This window comes from Rhinolophus sinicus, chromosome 18 (assembly GCF_057876585.1).
Source record: "Rhinolophus sinicus isolate RSI-liver-muscle chromosome 18, RSI-T2T, whole genome shotgun sequence".
NCBI classification, from domain to species: Eukaryota; Metazoa; Chordata; class Mammalia; order Chiroptera; family Rhinolophidae; genus Rhinolophus; species Rhinolophus sinicus.
Genome location: NC_142518.1, coordinates 12790287 through 12811303, shown reverse-complemented (window position 1 = coordinate 12811303; position 21017 = coordinate 12790287). Strand labels below are relative to the sequence as shown.

At 41.7% G+C, this 21017-nt stretch overlaps 1 protein-coding gene across 7 annotated transcripts in view; it reads left to right on the top strand.

Annotated features, from left to right (window-relative positions):
• The window catches only part of SH3KBP1 (SH3 domain containing kinase binding protein 1), a 321649-nt gene that overhangs the window by 227771 nt on the left and 72861 nt on the right, over positions 1-21017 (top strand). For all 7 annotated transcript variants that reach the window (XM_019755429.3, XM_074323349.2, XM_019755427.3 and 4 more), the window contains one exon: positions 4493-4587. In XM_019755429.3, coding sequence (XP_019610988.3) covers positions 4493-4587 — 95 coding nt within the window. The remainder of the gene's footprint in view (positions 1-4492; positions 4588-21017) is intronic.

Sequence of the window (21017 nt, the reverse complement as noted above, 5' to 3'; positions counted from 1 at the left end):
CAGTCATTAATTAGTACAGAGGGATCTTGATCTGGAACTAGGCAAGGGTTTCAGAGTCCTCGAACCTTTTGATATTGTACACGTTTCCTCCATATCTTTGAATGTCGGATGTTTTCCCCTTTTCTGGAAAGAGAGAATGATTGCTTTTTATCAGATACTTAAAGGACTCTAAGACCCCAAAAAATAAATAAATAAAAGGAAAAGCTTAAGAACTGACTTAGGATTTCAGTCTCATGCTAATTCATTAGTATTTTTTAAAAAAATCTTTTGAAAGAAAAATAGAGACAAAATCATCTCAATCACTGGATAAGCTGTGCCTTTATTTCTTTATGTGCCTGTGTGTATTCATTCCCATTTGATCTCAGACTAATTAAATCCATCTAATTGATGAGTAGATGGAAAATGCCTGCCTCCAAAAGTTAATTTCATTCCCTTCCTTTCCATCTCTGTCTGCTACTCATTTAAAATTTATAATCTTCCCATGTCCAAAAGGATTTGGAATTATACGAATATTCTTCTTTCAAGATGTAGCAAATGCCTCCTCTTTTGTGAACTTTCTCCTGAATATAATCTTGCCTTTCTCTGAGACACAGCGACAATATTGCATCATAGTGGGTTTATACTTATTCGTGTTCGTCTTTTCTTCCAATCACTCTTTCCCCCTTGCCTTTCTCCAAGCATTAGGTTGTCACTACCATATGAGGGTGGGACGGGGTGGTTGGACTGACTTGTAGTTCACAGGCCCAAGAACGACAGTATCTTTTTCATGGTGGTGACTCAATAAATGAGTTAAAGTGGGGAACATCTTCGTTCCATATACTACAAAATGCAAATCATGGTTGCAGAGTTAATACATTGTTATGTGCATTTAGTTTTGAATATGTTAAAACCCATTGGTACATCCAAACCAACATAATGTTTTTATTTTCCAATACTGCTGAATTAGGGCCCAAATGCCTCAGAAGTAAAAACAAATTCTTATTTTCAAATATATCCTGACAACTTAAAATGTGCGGCTAATGGTTGCCATATTTGGTCCGGAGTGTTCTTTAGCGCCTGTGAGGAGAGCCATGCAGCGTCAGAGCTGGCAGGGACTTACATCTAGCCCAGTCTGCTCCTTGGAGCCTCCAGCGTTTCCCTGAGAATTTTTCGGGGACTGGCTGGGAGATGGGTCAGCCCCACTGTCTACTTAAAGAGCAGCTCTGTTTTTAGTTGTTTGGGGGTAAGTTTACATATGCTAGCGCGTTCTGCTGAAGTTAACCAAACTCTTCACTTACCCCCTCCTTGGCTGGCCTCGCATGTTTCACCTGAGGATACTGGGGTTCAGAAGAACTGTGTGATTGCCTCGGGACAGCCCAGCCGGGACCCAACTCAGTTTTGATAGTCTTGACTCTTGGCCCAGAATTCTCTCTTCCTACTGTGCTGTGCCTCAGTTTTTCCTCCACTTCGTATGTATCATGAGTGGATCAAGAAACATTGAATGGGAGGTGTGTCAGGTTCCAGGGATGCAAAGAGGGGCGAGACCTGCAGGAATCTGCTTCATGGAGAGTGGTGGTTGACAGTAGCCAGTGGCACCAGTATCTCTTCCTTTTATGTAAAATTGGTCCTTTTTAGATAATTCTGTGTCTAATGCCTCACAGTGTTCTAAAACTGGGTTATGGTGATAGTCAGACAACTGTATACATTTATTAAAACTCTTCAAACTGTACAATTAAAATGGGTGAATTTTATGGCATATACGTTACAGGTCATCAAAGCTGTTTTCTTTCTTTTTTTTTTTTTTTAAGACGGGGGACACCGGCCCTCCTTGGTTTATAGTGAAATTGTGGGCATAAAACAAAATGACCCCGTGAAACATTTTAAAGGCAGGCTAATACTTTCTTGTAAATATTTTCTCACTATGTTGGTTACAAGTCAATTCCTCAGTCATTTGTTGACCTCCTACTTTAGGTCTGGTCCTGAGATACCAAGAGAAGAGTTGGGGGGAAAGGAAATGACAAAGATGTGTAGGAACAGGCTTTTGCGGGGGAGACAGAGTAAAGTGTTTCAGAGGAGGTAACTGGAAATGTCCTCTTTGTTCTACCGAGTTCCTTCATGTCAGGGTACCTTCTGCTTTGAGTGATAAATACCTACCTGACCACAAAGGGCGGTAAGCAATAGAGTTTTATTAAGTTAGGTAACAAGAGATCCAGGACAGGCCCACTGAGGTTAGTTAATTTCACAGACATCTCAACAGTGTCAGGACTCACGGTCAACTTCGCTGTGATTTTCTTGGCTTTCCTCTCATAGTTGAAATATGACTGCAACAGGGCCAAACATTGTGCTGTCTTCCAACAAGGATGCAACAGTGTTAAAAGAAGAATGGCAGGGACAGCTATTTTCTTCCTATCTCTTTTTTAAAACAGGGAACAAAATCTTAACAGCTTTTCCCCTCTTAGCAGATTCCCTCTCACAGCTCATTGGGTGGAAGTATATCGCATGCTCACCCCTAAACCAATCACAAAGGGGAGTGGGATTAACATTATTTGCTGAGACATATTTTACTCATCCCTGGGGCTGTGGGAGGATTCTCTCTATTCCTGAATGTAGTGACTGAATACATTAGGAGTCTGCGAACTGGGAACGAGATGGGGAATGGCTGCTGGGAAGTCAACCAACAATGTCTACCACACTTAATTAACTTTTTTTTTTATGGAAAGGAGTAGAAACATGACTTGTTCCTTTTTTTTTTGTTTACCATGGGTGCCATGTCTTCTTCGTAAAACGTCTCCATGACTTTGATCCAATGAATTATTCTTAAACCTGGGACTTTGCAGAGCAGTTCTTCAATAATACTGTATTTGTTTCACTTTTGTTGTAAGTTTTGAGGTTGGATAGTCATATTTTACTAGACAGTTAATAGGAACATTGGTAAGGAGTTGTCATCATTCAATTTAAAGGTGTGTAACTTTTCCCCTCGCTTTAGAACATTTGGCCAATTCAGAATTTGGGAGGTTTGCTATTACTAAATAAAGAGAGATGGAACATTCGTAACTATGTGGACCTCGGAATTTTAAGGCAGATTGGTATTGATGGGATTTAGAACTAGTGCCCTCAGCACAGGTTAATAAGCAGAAGGCATCAGGGGCCCTGAGTACCTAAGACGGAAGGTTTCCGACACTAGGATGATACTAGGTGATATAACAGGTATCTTAGAGCCACTGGATAGAAAGGAAAAACATCTGCACAGGAACAAAGTGAGTCCTTTTCTTACTCTCTCTTCTGCTTCTCCCCTCTGTCTTTATCTAAACCAACTCTAGTGTGTCTGTGCTGCAGATTTTTTTATTGCCCTTATTTCATATATCACTCTCTTTGATTGGTATGACATTAACCATAATACCCCCCCCCCCCACATTTCAGTGATGTAAATGGCACTAGGGACAATATCATTGATACTTACATATATACAGCTCTACGTTATGATCTGTCTGCAGGAACTGGCCTAATCCTTGGGATATCTAAGGCCATTTAAAGCCATTAAGACTGTTGACTTGGCTCCAGAATAAGAAATGCCTGTCCCAGTAGACATGAATTCTCTTGAATTTTTCTTTCTACCTTCTGTTCTGAGTCATCAGACTCCAGTTTTCTAAGTCTTCATTTCCCAAATCCCTTACAAATGTTTTCACTGTCTTCTAAACTGGCGCTTTTATGTAAATAGATAAGGTTTCACATCAGATAGACTTTCAAAAGCATACAATTATATATTTGAACTGATTTAAAGTGGCCTTAGTATTTTTCCCTCTTTGGCAAGGGCCGGGGGGTATCTCGCTGATGATCAGCCCCATCTATGAGTAGGCAGGGTCCCAGAGAGGCCATGGCACATATTTGTACAAGTTCATCCCCCCCCACACACACGCATGCACGTGTGTGTGTAAAGAACATTCGGTCAGTGTTTGTTGGCTATTTGTGGTTGACACGTATTCACATATATCAACTTCTGTCTCTTAATATGTACCATAATGAGTCTTGTTCATTGTTTTGAGTACCATGTCAGCTTTGTAACATATAAAAATACCCTGTTTCTGATTTAGTGATGCTTGGAAGAAGGCAGTGCGGGCGAAATTTAAGCTTTTTCCTCTTTGTAGATTATGTCTGCTTATGCATGCACCTGAAGAGTATATGAAATGTTATGTAAAAGAATATATAAAATATACACGTCTATTTTCCTGAGACCAAGGAAACCTTTTTTTTTTCTGTCTGAGAGAAGCAAAGCAGTCAGTGGCATTTCATGACATCACGTGATTTGTGAGGGAAAAAAATGAAGAGAATAAATATGCATGAGCCCCAAACGGACAATCTTAGGGAGTTTTCTGAGGGTGACCCTTTCTTCATCAGTACTTACATCCTGTCTGTTAAGTGTGTTTTTCCCTGAAGTTAATGTGATAGAGAACGTCTCCTGGGCCAGCTCATTAGCTAAAGCATTTAAAGGTTGTGTTTTCTTTTCTTCTTACAGCCAAGGATTACTGCAAGGTAATATTTCCATACGAGGCACAGAATGACGATGAATTGACAATCAAGGAAGGAGATATAGTCACTCTCATCAATAAGGTAAACAAAGGTTCCCTCCTGCCTTTGAAACTATGAACTGATTTGAGATGTGGGCTGGATAGGACAAGCTTAATTTTAACCCTTGAAACTCGAGATTTCCATGGTGCTAAACTCCTGAGGAAGAATCTTGTGTCTTTCCTCTTGATCAGGATAAGTCCAGTCTATCCAGGTGAATGAATGTATTTGGAAATCAAATCGATTCTGTTCACCATGGAGCCAGCTGCAGATTTGCATGGCTCTGCAGAACACGTCTGTCCCAGAAGGGCTAACCTGGGAGGCTGCTTGCTTGGCTGGAGAGCCGGCCCCCCACAGCAGCCCAGGCTGCAAAGCTCTGGGTTGCGATGTATCCAGGGAGAGCTTTAAAAAGGCAGGTCATGCCTCACCGGCAGAAAATGCTTAAAGAATGTTTGCTGTTCAGATCAAAGACAGGTAGCATGCCTGAGAGAATTTTGCCTGTCTTGTTTGGGCTAAGAAGGTTGAACGATTTTATTATCATTACGGGCAGAGCCCTGTAATCATACGGAGAGCTATAAAATCTGTGCGAAGTGATGCAGCTTAGCAGGGCTTGGACCACGTACGGCGTATGCTTTCATGCAGTGGGACTCCCCAAGTAGATGGTTGAAAGATATATTATTTAAGAGAATTCTGGAATACATGGCCTTTTCTCTGAGATACAGGATTTTTATGATGGTCAAATAACGATGAAATGGTGAACTGTCATTGAAAGGGGAAGGAGGTATTATTCTTGCTCCCAGGTGAGTGGCCGGGGAACACTGAATTCTCTCAGCATAAGCATGTGGCTGTCTGTGTTCCTGCAGGGCTGGGAAGCATGGACAGGGTAGAGGGCACAGGGAAAGAGGAGAGACAACAGGGAGTTAGTGTGAGGGGTAGGCCCCGAGTCCGACTGCCACTGACCATTACTGAGAGGGAGGGACCATGGTATTGCCTGCTCCCCTATCCCCTGGCCCCAAGTGTGTCCAAAAAGTATTCGGTATGATTTACCTTTACAATAAAGGATAGTTACCTTTTGAAATGGCTGTAGAGGTTGTGTGTTTTAAGAGGCCGAGCCAACGATGCCAGGGAACTAATGACCCAGAGGTTAAGTAGCTTGCCAAAGGTCAAATTATCTGGGGAAGAGAGCTGGCCCTCTCACACACTCTGTATGAAAGTGGTATGCAAGACAATGCTAAGGGGTGCCTTTCTAGAATAGCAAACTCTTCCCTGCTTTGCTGATGGCCCAAGAACTTGTCCATCTTTTCACCTGTAAAATATCCTCCCCTGAACTTATTTCAGTGTATCTCTGTCGATGGGTAGTGTGTTTCGTGGCAGGAGAAAATCAGACGAGGGGGAATGCTGCCCTCTTGTTCCTTTCTGCTAAGGAGGCCAGCGATTCTTCCTTTTTTTTTTTTTTTTTTTTTTTTTTTACCGCCCTTCCTTCCGTTGGTCCTTAGGCGGTGCCTCCTTCAGCTGCTTTTTATGCACAGTGCACTTCCGATTTTGAATCAGACCCTTAACCAAACACTCAGAATGGGGAAGTTGTTATGTGAGTGTGAGGCCTGATACAAATACTTTGATGAATAGCACAGATAGTTGTTTTTCCTAGTACAGGAAAGGGGGGCAGGCACTTTCCCCTGTGATGATAAACCAAGCTGAGAATTCAGTAGTTGCCATTCTTCATAGTGGTGGGGAGACTCACTTTCCTGTTTTTGTTTGGAGGGGGGCAGCCTCATTGACTAGAAAACCAGATATATCAATAATATGTCATAAGGTTTTAGGAAAAGAAAAACCCCCACCATGGATAGTCCCTTATCTGAACACGTCTATTTCTACTTTAACATATCATATTCCTGTCCTTGTCGTTTGATTACATATAAAGAGAACATATTCAGCTTGATTGTTTCGTTCCTTTCTCCTGGCCTGAGATCTAGTCTGATAAAAAGAATCAGGTTTTTCTAAAGAGCTTGGTCAGAGAGGGACTCTCTCCTGGTCCCATCTACACAGGAAGGAGAAAGGAATGGACCCATGTGGAAGGCTGCTGTCAGGAGTGTCCCAAAGCTGGCACCCGGTTTCCCCAGTTTCATACCTTAATGTATGAGGAGGCAGTTTGGAAATTGAAGTGGCTTACCAATCTTGCTGTTGCATTTGCAGAACATGACTTTGTCACCCTGGCCGTACACTTGGTCTTTGACGGGGCTTGCACACGGATCTTGCTCCCCGGGTAGAGTGCGCATGTCATTTTGACCCTTGCCTACCCCCCCCGCCCCCAGTTCAGGAGCACCAGAACCTAGGGATTCTTCTGCCTTCCTGCATCCCTGCTACTTCCTGTCTGTGGTGGAGCCAGGCCCAGGCTGGAGGCTGCACCTCTCTGGGCCCCTTCCGTTCCCTAGCACCCTCTACAGCACCTGCTCCAGAGGAGAGCCCTGGGGTGGCTAAAGGTGACGGCTGCTTCATCCTTAGCACCCAGCCCATTCTTTTTCTCATTCCATAACAGCGCTTTGCTCATGTAACCCCTCTGCTCCAACAAGAGTCTTTAGTAACTTTCCTCTCATTTCTTATAAAATCAGAGTCGATTATCTTGCATTCATTGGCCCCAGTCAGCCTGGCCTCAGTCTGGCTTTCTGGCCTGGGTCCACGTCGCTGTTCTACATGAACTCTTCCGGGATGTCCCCATCCTGCTCGTGTGTCCTCCATAACTTGACCCAGACCGTGTTCCTGCTGCCCTGATGCCCTCTGCCTACCCACTTAGCTGGTTGTTCGATAGCTGATAATACAGCCAGTCTTAAGTTATGCTGCATCCTGCGCTCGGGCCCATTTTGAGCTTGTTGCTTTAAAAAAGTCTCTTGCACTACATAATTTCATTTTTCTTATCATTTTATATGGTCTGTGAAATCAGGTCTTTTGCTATCCTGTATCTCTGCAGGTTTTGATTTTATTCCCATGAAATATCTGACACCCTTGACCTGGCATCCTAGTTTGTTGGAAGCAGCATGTTAGATTGACAAGTGTCATGTAGGCTACCAGCTCAGAGAAACCAGGGTTTGAATCCCAGCAACACCACTCTTGGCTGTGTGTCTTTGGGCTTGTCACTTAACCTCTCTGAGCCTCAGTTTCCTCAGTCACAAAGCTGGCCTCACAGGGCTGCCGTGAGGATTTACTAAGATGCTGTGTATAAAGTGCCTCTCACAGGGCTGGATCCACCAGTGGTACCTGTAATCCTAGGAATTGTCACTTCTACTTCAGGTGCTCTTTCTCTGACCTGGGAAACAGGAATGGAAGGACTCTTGTGACTGGGCCCAATTGTGCTGCATGATATGAAATAGGTAGCAATGGTGAGCAATCTACCTGAAAGAGCTCCGAATTCTCAGTGCGTGAGATTTCAGCAAGAATTTGGGGAGAAAATGGGCCATAAATATTTTGCCTGCTGAAAGTGGGAAACATGGAGTCTGAGTCTGCTGTTTTATAGAAAATTCTTACATCTTCCTCTGAGTTAAGGAATTGCTCAGAAGTTCAGTTAGTGATTGTGTGCTGGTGATATTGTAAAGTGAATAGCTTCACCATGATTTGTTTAATATGCATTTGGATAGGCTTCGTTATTTTATGTATGAGTTGAGCTGAAAGACCCGAATCGCTCTCTCTAAATTCGATTGCTTTTGCCGTAAAGGTTCTGTATTTACCTCAAATTCTGCCTGTGTTTTCCTTTTATAGTCAGTTAAGGTGGTTTTCCTTTGCCCTGCTTTTCTGTGCTGTGGCAGGAGTCACAGGGCAGGCGTTGCCCTCATTTTTAGCCCTCGATTGTTACTTCCTGTAGCTTTCTAGAAAATGAGTCAGACACCTTGGGTGGGAGTGCCTCTAAGCCCTCCGTGATTCCTGAAATAATGTGCAAAGACCTGAACTATTTGTGTGTGTCCTTGGAAACTGGGATGAAATATGGCAACCCAAATGGTTTGTTTTTTAGTTTATTTATGAAGAATTCTTGTGAATTTGGGAACGTTTACACTGGTGCAGAACACACCTGTGTTTAGCTTTTATTTCCAGTCACTCAAAAATAGCTCCTTCGTCTGTGTTCCTGTCGCCCCAACCCCTGCCTTCCTAATTTGTGCTCAGCTGGTGGCTGAAAGGGTTCAGAAGCCTCTGAGTCCGGTTCCCAACTGGAGAAGCTCCCTGGAGAACGGCTGAGAGCAACCTGGTAAGGTTAGGCTGGGCTCTGCTGTGACGACGGCCACCGTTGAAGGGTGCCCCTTGTCCTGGCTGCTGCTGCTTGGGGCTGAGTGAGCCCAACTGCAGAGGTGTTCCTGGCCTTGGCTGACAGCCTCCTGGCCTCAGAGTGATGGCCTTTTCCTCCTAGCCTTCCCTAATGTGGGAGAGAGGGCTTTCCACCTGACCTGTTTGTAAACAAGCGACTTTAGGTATTTCTTATAAAAAGGATCTCCTGAGTAGCTGTGTCATTGACCCTTACTAAAGCAGACACAACCCCCCTGTTTCTTCAAGAGGATAAGCCTATTTGATAACATCAAGATCATCACTAAAGTAGGTAGTATTATTGACGAAAATCAGGGAGCAGTGGCGTTGGAAGCAAGGGGAAAGAGACAATATAAGCCAGTGTTGCTGTTCAGGGAAGGAAACCAATAAATGCACCATAAAGAAAAAGGGAACTCAGAGGATTATAAGGGTAGAAGTATAAGGTAGCCACCACACAAAAATACAAGCTGGGAGTTTCACCTTTGCCTAGGGATGTGTCAAAGTCAGGAGCCCAAATATTTGGAGCTAGACCTGCTGTGAGGGCAGAGTTAGGACTGAGTACTCACTACCCCAACTTCCTCCATCGCTACCTCAGTGTTTTTCCTCCCTGCTTTCCCAGACAGTGGTTGAGCATTCAACTTAATAATGGTTCAATCTACCTGCATGACCACAGCTTCCCAGTGCAGGACCCTCATCACCACTTCTTTTTCTTCCCGAATCTCTCCCAAGCTCAGCCTCACATCAGCCCTGAGGGGCAGGTGGCACCGTGGGGATTCTGTCCAGATTACAAAGGGGAAGCAGAGGTCCACAACATGGATGCAACTTTACCAAGGTTCTCACAGCAAGTCAGTGGCAGAGCCAGGACAGAGGCATCTCCTGACCCCGAACTTGGGATCTGGGCAGAGCGGTACTGTCCGAATTTGCTGGGGGGCAGTCAGATGCTTGTGGTAGACGGGGCTCAGTCACTCCCAGAGGTGACTTGTGTCCTCATTGAGTCACCTGTTGTTGCTACATATTTAGGGCAACTACCTGTGGGATTTTCTTTCTAAAATAGTTACATTGTCATTATTGTATCAGGAAAACAATGTCACCATGCTATTACCCCACCCATTTGTTTCTGACACTTGCATTTTGGTATCCATATTTCTGATCTCTTAGGGTCAGGGACATCCAGGACTTGCTGATTCCAGTGTCACCTCTACCGAAATGAGATGATAGTCAGTGCAGAGGAAATGATGAGCTCAGCTCAGAGCTTACGTTGGTTCTTTTTACATCGAAGCCCTCTCCTTCCATTTCTTTCTTCCTGTGCCTGGAATATTTTGCCTTCCTCTTTTCTTCTGGGTCCATGTGCCACTTAGTTTTCTGCTTGCTTTTACCATGGGGGGAAAAAAAAGAAAAAGAAAAAAAAAGATGGGAGTCCTGAGCTCCTCATTCTGTGATTATATGTTCTCTTGTTTGTTCTAATGTTTGTTTTCACTTCCTGCCTCCCTCCTATTAATTCATTAATCGAAACATTTATTCACAAGAAAAATGTCATCAGCCTTTCTTGCTTCCCGCCCATAGGAAGTAAGGATGTTTCCTCAGAGAAAAGTGGCTTTAGGAATCTTGAGAAAAGTTCTCATCTTGGTATAAGAAAGCTGATCAACTAAATAGATCGCTGGCCTTGACCCTTTCTCTCTCAACGGCTGAAGCTTTTAGCAGAGCTAAAATGCTAGCATTTGATGTGGTTTCAAGGATGAGGAGTAAATTAGCAGGTGTCACCCTGAAAATGATGACACGCTGACAGAACCATTAGAAGGACATGTTTTATGAGTGAACGAAGAAATTAAGTATAGGTCTGGGATCATCTGGGTTTACACAGATTTGAAAAATGTCAGTGTTCAGCAAATGAGTCATTTATGTCATAGGATGTATTTCTTGCAATATGGCCTGTCTTGTTAGACTGTATGTGTCCTTTGTCAAGGCAGGAGTCACAATACAGAGGGTGCCAAAAAAAATGTATACACATTTTAAGAAAGGAAAAAAGTATTAAACTTGTAATACTCAATATAGACCGATGACAAAAGATGAATACAAGTCACGTGTGAGTTCTGCAATGACAAGAGGTGCTCAAAGTGGTTACCGGCAGCATCCAGACACTTATGATTAAGGCGAACATTGTTGGGTAGACTTCTGTGGCGAGCGTGTAACCTGTTCCAACACCACAGCAGCAGAAGCAGGACTTGTTACCATGGGCGGCCTCCCGGATCTTCCCTTGTGCACATCACACACAGCACCACGCGTCTCAGACTTATCACGAATGTGTGCAGTTGTTAGGCGTGTCGGAGGCTCTGTTGCACACCCACACCTCCATTGTCGTTGTACTTCCACAACGCTCTCGAATTTCAAATACCACCTCAAAATGGTCTGTGCTCCTCAAACAACAACCGTGCTTCCGCCATTTTCTCTGACTGTCCTGCCTGTTGCGTGGCGATGCTAGCATTCATTTTATTAACGCCATCTTTTGAGCGAACGTCATACTATACATTGCTACCATAACTTTGACAAGTAATACATAGATAACATCTCTTAAAATGTGTGTACATTTTTGGCACCCCCAGTATAGCTCCTCCCAGAGCATTAGCAATCCCAGGGAATAGTTTGCTGTTTTGTCTTCCTCTTTCAAGTAACCAGGACAGTGGGACAGGTGAGAAGAATCCTGACATCATAGTGCATTTAATCAAAACTCTTCCTCACTGAGCTTGTGGATGCTCACCAACATGCAGTTTTACATTAGATAAGGATGGGAAACGTAGGACCTGAGATGGGAGAAAATGTCTATTTAGTTTACCAGTAGACAGTCAAAACAATGACAGCCCAAAATTTTGATGGTGACGATTGCAGACTTTTCATAGGAAGATGAGTTTGCATTTGCTGTAAATTCCCAGCTTTGTGCGCCGCCATAAATGATATAAAACTGTCAAAAGGGACCCTGTGTTTGTTCAGCCTAATTGTCATCTCTCTCCAGAGTGCTGTGCTTTAGTGGCAGGACATCAGTAATCCTTGCAACAGCATCTGGGGATACTTTTTTCCTGTCACACACAGAAAAATCTGCAGGTGTCATAAGGGATTAGAGAATCTCTCTCTCTCTCTCTCTCTCTCTCTCTCTCTCTCTCTCTCTTTTCTATTTCCAACCTTTTTATTTGTATTACCCCAAGGGGGCTGTTGTGAAGACTGAATGAGATGGTATGGCTGAAAATGCTTTAGAAATGTAAAAGTTAAATTATAGTTATTGCTATGATAAGTTATTGTAGCAAGAAGGAAAGACAAAGTTCGATGACTGGAAGTTGTTTCTTGGTATATTGAACTATCCTGAAATTAAGGTCAGTCCTTTCCCTGAAATTCCCCTTTATTATTTAACTGAAAGTAATTTATTATAGTTGTATAGCCCCTGTGTTATTAAAATATCTCTAAGTTTTTACATTCACACTTGCATTTTATTAAAATATTCTGTTTCTGAGTTGGCGAGGGGCATGGGGTGCACTTTTAAGTAATATTTTTAAAATTATATAAATAATACTCTTGGAGAAAAAATGCGGACAAAGCAGATAAATAGATAAATGTAAAGAAAAGTCAAAATCACCTGTGACCTCACCACCTTCAGATTCCTCTCTAAATATCTGAGCTATTTTTCCAGACTTTTTACACACACACACAGACAGACAGACAGACACACACACACACACACACACACACACACTTCAGGATAAAAATAAGGTTATATCACATACACTTTTTTTTACCCTCTTTGTCTAAAATATCTCATGACTGTCTTTGGCAGTGTGGTTCAATGGTTCCTTCGCATCCTAAAGTATGGAGTCCACAGTCCTCTCTTACATGTAGCCTGTTTCTGGTTTTTCTCTCTTTTAGACCAGGCTGTCTGTCGTCGTCACCTTCTTTGTAAATCCTCATGCTCGTGATTATTTCTGCCACTTTCTACTATTCGTGTAACCTCGGGCAGATTGCTCCATCTCTGTCTCTGTGCCTTAGTTTTCACAAATGTGAAATGGGGATGATAATAGTACCTGCCTCCTGATGTTACAAACATTAAATGAGTTACAGTAGGTGAAGCACTTAGAATGCGTGGCTCATAGTAAGTGCAGTATAATTATTAGCAGTTTTTATTTCCTGATGGGAAGTTGCTAAATGTAATCCTTTTAAAGGCATTTAAGTGACGTTCTGAAAGATTGTGCCAGTTTAGTCTCCCCACAGCGTATATGCGAATGTGTTTCCCTACTCTTGTCATCCTTGGATATTATCATTCTTTCTAATCTCTGCTAATCTGAGAGGTGTTTGAATTTTTAAAATGGTTACTCAAGTTGAAAAATCTCATGTGCCATTTTCCAACTGATTTATTTTATTTTACTTAAGTTTATTGGGGTGACAATGGTTAGTGAAGTTACATAGGTTTCAAGTGTACAATTCTGTAATACATCATTTATATACATCATCTATATCACATCTAAATACATCATCTGTATATCACATTGTGTTCACCACCCAGCGTCAGTTTTCTTTCCATCACCATATATTTGATCCCTTTGACCCTCATCTACCACCCCTCTCCCCCCTCACCCTCTGGTAACCACTAAACTATTGTCTGTGTCTATGAGTTTTTGTTTCTTCATTTGTTTGTCTTGTTCCTTTGTTGCTTTCACTTCTATATCCCACATATCATGAAATCCCAATTGATTTTTATAAAAATACCTTATATTCATGACATTACTTATCATCTTTCACATTACAAATATTTTTTCTTCGTTTATGATTCATGGAAATATTTAAGAAAAATGTCATTACAAATAAATACCTTTTAGACTTAAAATTTCCCCATTTTATAGTTAACTATATATTGCAGTAAAATGCATCCTTTTAAGAATAATTTTACGTAAGGCTTTTATATTTTAGTCCTAGTTGGAAAGGGTAGCTGGCTATTAAATGCATTCCTTTCCTGCCTTCCTCAGGGCTTTCAGAGTTTCTATTTAAAGCTTCTGTCCTTACAGGTTTTTTTTTTATAAGTGGCATTCAGAGAGTCCCTGAAGTTATGCATGGATGTACATAAAGATCCTCACATTCTAGACCAAGGCTTGGTAACTTTTGTCTGAAAAGGGCCAGAGTAAATATTTTAGGTTTTATGGGTCATACAGTCTGTCGCAACTATTGGATAGCAGTCATAGCTGTAAATGAATGGGTGTGGCTGAGTTCCAGTTAAACTTTATTTATAGACACTCAAATTTGAATTTCCTATAATTTTCACATTCCTTGAGATATTATTCTTTTTATTTTGTAAAACCATTTAAAAATGTAAAAAACTATTCTCAGCTTGTGGCCTCTACAGAAATAGATAGCAGGCCAAATTTGGCCCAGGGGCTGTAGTTTGCTGGCCCCTGAAATAGAATGTCTAGAAACAGATCCATAAAAATACAGCCAATTAATTATCAACGAAGGGACAAAGAAAATTTAAGAAAGGATTGCCTTTTCAAGAAATGGTGTTGGTGCAATTGAACATCCACAGGCAAACAAAAATGAACCCTAATCTAAACCTAACACATTATGCAAGAATTAACTGAAAATAGACCGTCGATCTATCTGTAAAACATAAAAAGTTATTTGTGAACACATAGGAAAAAAGAGTTGTTAGACATGACACCAAAAGTACAATCCATGAAAGAAAACACTGCTGAATTGGACTTTTGCCAAATTAAAAACTTTTACTCTGCAAAGATACTGTTAATAGACTGTTGTTGGTTGGTCTATTTTTCTTACAAGGCCATCTGATCCCCAGTGTTTAGTAAATAAGTGCCTTACATGTAATTGTACGAATTTCAAGGACCTTGGTTTTGTTCTGAGTCTTCCTAGGAATGCCCTGTATAATACCAGACCATGAATCTCCCATATCAGAGCCTTTTCCTGCCCTCCCTACCCCATGCCCTGTGCCCCTTCTCCCCTAAGGTGGCAAACAAATGTAGCCACACTCGACCAGTCAGGGTCTGACCTGGGAATTGTATTTTTCACTCACTGCACAGGCCTAGAAGCTAAATTTGCTGAGTATAGAGAAAAAGACTCCAGACAAAGTTTTATGACAAGGAATAAGTTTTCCTAATAGAAACACTTAAATGTAGATTTATCTGGTGAAGAGTGGAGATAGAAGGTAGGAATTTCGGAATTTACCAATAGCTGCTACAGCTGGCTTGGATGTTCTTGACCTTCATAATGATCATGGCCATGCCCTTCACCTTATTCATTCCAAGCATTTATTTGTGAATTGAAGATGCTCCCCCACCCTCACCCTTACATCCCCGTGAGTCTACTAGCAGTGGTGCAGGAGCTAAGAAAATCTTTTAAAACATAATTAAAGATTATAAATCTTTATAAATGTCAGTGTCTTTGTCAATGAAGCAAAATGATTTTTTATTACATCTACTATCCTTCTAATGGAAGTAAAAACATGTATTCAGATGCAGAATCGATACAGTTCTCTAAACATAACTAAAAATGAAAACTCAGCTATAGAATGCACATCCTTGGGAGGTCAACTACGCTGTTGGCCATGTGCTCTGGATGAGCCGAAGGTGCCGTTAGAAACAGCTTTTAAAATGTAAGTGGTCGTCTGAATGTAAATGACCTAACAAGTAGAAAATGAGACGTTTCTATGAAAACATATTATTACATAGCTTCGCATACTTGATTATGTTTAAATGGACAAAAAATGTAAAAACGTTACCTTAATGATTTGCATTGTGTGTGTGACTTGTTCACATGCCCTCAAGTGTTATTGTCTGTCATCATGCTTAAGCCAGATTACAAATATACAGGAAAGGCCCTCTCTCTGCAAACAGCTTTTCTCATGCTCACTGAGTTTTGAAGTGGATTTATGGGGGTAGAAAGTCCTTCATTCTGCTATTAGAAAAAAGGCTAAAAGTATAAACATTTCCTGAGATTTAAGATTATTTAAGCTGCAAATGAGAATTAGTGAGTAAACAATTTTTGTATACCAAGTGTGCCAAAAAAATGTATACACATGACTTGTAGTCATCTTTTGTTATCAGTATATCTTGAGTATTACAATTTTAGTACAGTTTTTTCCTTTCTTAAAATGTGTATACATTTTTGGGGGGCGCCCTCTGTATTTTTTATGTACAAACTATATGGCCATGTCCCACAACTCCAAGAGATGCCCAATATGAATGGTGACTTTGGGCCAGTATGGCAGTACCTGTTGGGTGCTATTCTCTGAAGAGGCTCCAGATAGAAGCATCTTTTTCCTAAGAGGGAAACAGGCTGTGAACACTGCGGCCTTTGGGGCTTCTGCTCTGGATTGTCTTCTGTGAAAATCCCCTGGGGCCTTCCTCATTCCCGCTTCTCAAACCACCTGTGGAAGCTCTGGGGCCTGAGATTTGGTTTCAGCTTTTTTCTCATTTCTTACGTTAGTGACATTTGGACTCAAAGGTTACTTCTGTAGCGTTTCCTAAATTGTACGCTATGAGTGGATTACAGGAGAGTAGGACAATTATCCCCTCAGCTCTCCAGTGTGGATGGAAAGGGCCTTAGGTGGTTGGAACCCCCTTCTGGGCTGATAGCCTCCAACAATGTTTGGCCTCCAGCACTATGTCATCAAAATATTATTTTATACGTGAGCCATTATCTAAAAAAGATTGGGTGGTACTAACTTACTGTATGTATTTAACTTGTTCATATAAAGATGTTTAACAATGACTCTGCTTTTCCTTAGAGAATAGTTTGCCTTCCTTGTTAGAAAACGGTATATGACTAGCAAAGGAAACTCCAGGATAATTAAAAACCCTTGTATGTATCTTCATTTCAGAAGTTCTTTCTCTAGGATTTTTTTGGGGAATTAGACCTTGAAATAGCTCAGACTTTTAAAGACAGAGCTTCAAGTTCTATTATGTCTAGAATAAAATAAATTCATTCTAATTACAGGAACAATCTTTTTAAGTGAGAATATACCTTGTGGTTGCATCCATGATGGAATAAAGGTTGTGAGACTGACCTTCCTGCCATGGACAACTTTAAAATTGGACAAAATACATGAAGCAGTTGTCTTTAGGCATAGCGCAGGGATGTGGTCCTTGAGAGAAGAGAAGCATAGAGTGAGGCCCACATCAGCCCTGGCTTTCTGCCTGGGGGCACTGTTTAATTTGCAGCACAGGGCAGTAGACCCTAAACAGAGATGGAAGACCCATTGGATGGAAGAAACAGAAATTGTAATTCAGGGCTGCCGAGGTGGCTGAAACTTTCAGGGCAGGGAACTGCAGAGGAGCAAGCTGTACAAAGAAAGCTCCAGAAGTCTGTTTGTAGCAGTCCTTTGAGTCTTTGGCCAAATGCTAAGCTGTACATCAATAGGGTAGGACTCTACCATGCCTGGCAGAAAATAAGTGTGGGGGTGGGCTGTTTGCTGAGCAGATAGCCCAGAGGTCAGCAGGGATGGGAGATGTTGGAGTTCTGGCCAAGCAGAATAGAAAAACCTTGCTGAACACACCTGGCATCCAATTGAGAACCCAGAAAGGGCAGCCATAGGAGGAGTACAACCTTAGACCTACCCTAATAAAGCCTAAAACCAAGATTTGACTGGTCAAGCTGATCTGCAAGTAACTTGCTGACCATAACAAAACTCAATACTCTTGCAAGGAAGACAACAAAATCTGGTCTCTCAACAATATAGCATGCACAGTTGTTGAAAATATGTAATCACAAATTACTAGATGTATAAAGTAGCAGGAAAATTCGAGATATAGTATGGATAGCTTATAAAAGGCATGAGGGCCTTTCTGAGTACAGATGTTCCTTGACTTAGGATGGGGTTGCATCCTGGTAAACCCATTGTATGTTGAAAATATCAGAAGTTGAAAATGCATTTAACACACCTAACATACGGAACGTCACAGCTTAGCCCAGCCTACCTTAAACATGCTCAGAACACTTACGTGAGCCCACGTTTGCACAAAGTCATCTAACACAATGAATCCACTGTAGACTATCCGTTGTTTACCCTGGTGATCGCGTGACTGACTGGGAGCTCCAGCTCGCGGCCGCTGCCGCTGCCCAGAAGCACAAGAAGAGTATCATACTGCATCGCTAGCCCGGGAAAAGGTCAAAATTCAATATTTGAAGTACAGTTTCTACTGAATGCCTATTATTTTTGCACCATTGTAAAGTAGAAAAATCATTAAGTTGAATCATAGTTGAGTTAGGGACTGTCTATAATTTTGAGGCATCAACACCTGTTTCAATTAATATTGGCATGATCAAAAGAAATCGTGATTACTTCTTTTTGTGTGTTACTTATCCAATATTTTGTTACCAGTTATACAATATGTAAAATGAAAAAATCAAAAGCTAATATAGCAAAGCTTGTCCATTATTTCCCAGTAAAAAGTCAGGATTTTTTATAAGTAGATGAACTCCTTGAGGTCATAACTTCCCAGTATCACAAAACAATGAATGATCGCCTAAGCCTCCATGATCCCAGGATGTTGACATTTGGAGTGTGACATTTTTTTGAGTGGGTGGGTCCATGGGACTGTCTCCTTGGGTTCCACATTAACTGTGGTCTGCCAGGCGTTTCTTCTGACACTGAGACAGACCATAGTTTTCTTTTCTTTCCCTGTTACCTCATAAACCGTGTGTTGATGAGCCTGCTTTAGTAACTGACTTATGGGGATGTTGGAAATTCTGAACAGAAATCCCAGCCATGCAGAATAATTGCATCTCTTGGGGAGGTGTTAACAAGCAGAGGCAGAGCTGAGTGCTCCTGGGCTCCGGCTTCCATGGAGCGTTCTCTCAACGGTCCCCCTGAAGCTCTGTGCAGAAGGCATTCATTAGTCAATCTTAAACAGTGCTTTCCGTACTGCTGGTGGGATGCTGAGGGTGTCAGCCCCCCCAGGGCACACTGAGGCTCACTTAACAGCCACACCGAAATTATACACCACTCACTCTGTCCTCGAATGATGTCCCAGTCATCAGAGAAGTTCGTGAAAAACAGCCACTCTGAATGACTTCTGGGAAATTGGTACTAGGAAGTGGAGGAACAGCTGAGCACCAGGAGAAGTGACCAGGTAGAGTGCTTTTCTTTTCCCTTTGGACCAGCTAGTGAACCTGTTTTCATCTTTTCATTTTTTCGTTCCATATATCCATTTCTAAGCTACATGTTCCTGTCCGAATTCAAGTGGGGCACCTATAATGTCTGAGAAAACGTGGTCTACCTCTTGGAGGTATTTTTAAGTTGTTGCCACAATTATGACCAAATAATGAATTCAGTGCAGACCAACAGGTAAGCCTCATCATATAGATGACGCTTTTTCGTGTAGCTGATCTATGCCTGCCTCTTCCTTGTTCAACTTGACCTCACTCCTAATGTTTGAAAATTGAAAGTAGTAGATTCATAGTCTGGGGGAAGATTGGGCCATCCATCAATTCATCCATTCAGCCAACATTTATTCAGAATCCCTATTTTCCAGGCACTGTGATAGGTATTTGGTGGATACAAAGATATAAAGATAAGATCCTTGTTTTCAAGTAGCTTCACATTTTCGAGAACCATGCTACTCCACGTGTGGTCTATGGACCAGCAGCATTAACTTCACTTAGGAACCTGTTAGAAATGCTGAATCTCCAGACCTGTTGAATTATTTTTTTTCCTAACACAGTGATGTTTATTAAAGAGAAGGAACAATCACTCAAAATATATAGGTATTTCTTTATAAATGCACTAAGAACTGTTGAAAGCTTTGAATATGTTGTTTCAACATGATTGGCTACTTTAAAATTTCAATTGTTCCTTTCAACATCATTTACACAGTCCCGCCCTGCATTCTAGCTGTATTTGCAATTTGCCATGGCTCTTCTCCACTAATCCTCACCCTATATATCTGTGAAAACACCCATCCAATTTTTTGAGATACCTCCTGGAAGCCTTAGCTGCTATATTCCTCTCATCACTCGTGGTAGAACTCACTTGTACATGCCCTTATTTTAGCAGTGATAATAATAGCTACTAGTGTATTGCAGACTTACTGTGTGCCAGGCATTGCATTCAGGATATAATATATTTTTTCATTGTTTCTTTTTTCTTTTGCTTTTTCCATTGCATTTCTTCTTTTTTTTTATTTTAATTTCATTAGTTTCAGGTGCACAAGACAAAGCAATACTTACCATTTGCAACAACATGGATGGACCTAGGGAACATTATGTTAAGTGAAATAAGTCAGACAGAGAAAGACAAATACCATATGATCTCACTTATATGCGGAATGTAAAGTAAAGAATAAGTGAATGAACTAATCAGAAACAGTTTTGGAGACATAGAGGAAAAACTGAGGGTTGCAAGATGGGTGGGGGGGTGGGGATAAGGGGGAAGGAGAGGGGATTAGAAAACAATCGGTAACCACAAGATGGCCACGGGGTTTTGAAAATTATTTTGGGGAACGTAATCAATAATGTTGTAAAGATTTTGTAGGGTATCAGACCTGTTGAATTTGAATTGGCATTATCACAAGATCCCCAAGTGGATAGCGTTCACATTAAAGTCTGAGAAGCGCTAGTCTAAATCATTGATTTTCAACCAGCACATTGGAAAGACTTAGGGGCCTTTACAAAGCACTGACTTCCTGGGCCCCGCCTCCCCCCCATAAATTGATTTAGTTGGTATGGGGTATATATCGCAGGCATTGGGATATTTAAAAATTCCACAGCAATCCTAAACGTGCAGCCAGGTTTAAGAAACTCTGCTCTAATACGTTCTTTTGCACTCTTGACAAAATGGAGCCCAAGATGAAGTTATGACTCATTCTTTTAACCAATTTGTAAGCCAGGTGGCAAGTTTGTCTTTTCTAAAGATTTGAAATGCATAGACTAGAGGCAGACACACCAGGACTCCCTGGTGACTCCTGCTGACAGATTATATGTCAGGAAGTAGCTCTTAGCTGGTCCCTGATAAGATAGCTGTGTGGAGTGGCACTTCAGCCATGTTCCCCAGGGCCCTTCAGGCAGATCGAGCAGACCAATGGCATTGAGGTCTGGGTGAGGGCTGCCTTCTCAGATACCCTTGGGGGCCTTGGCATCCCTCCCCTCAGCCCTCCTCCAAGTGTGTGAACTGTCGCCAGAGGGTTTAACCCGAGGAAGGCGCTGACTTA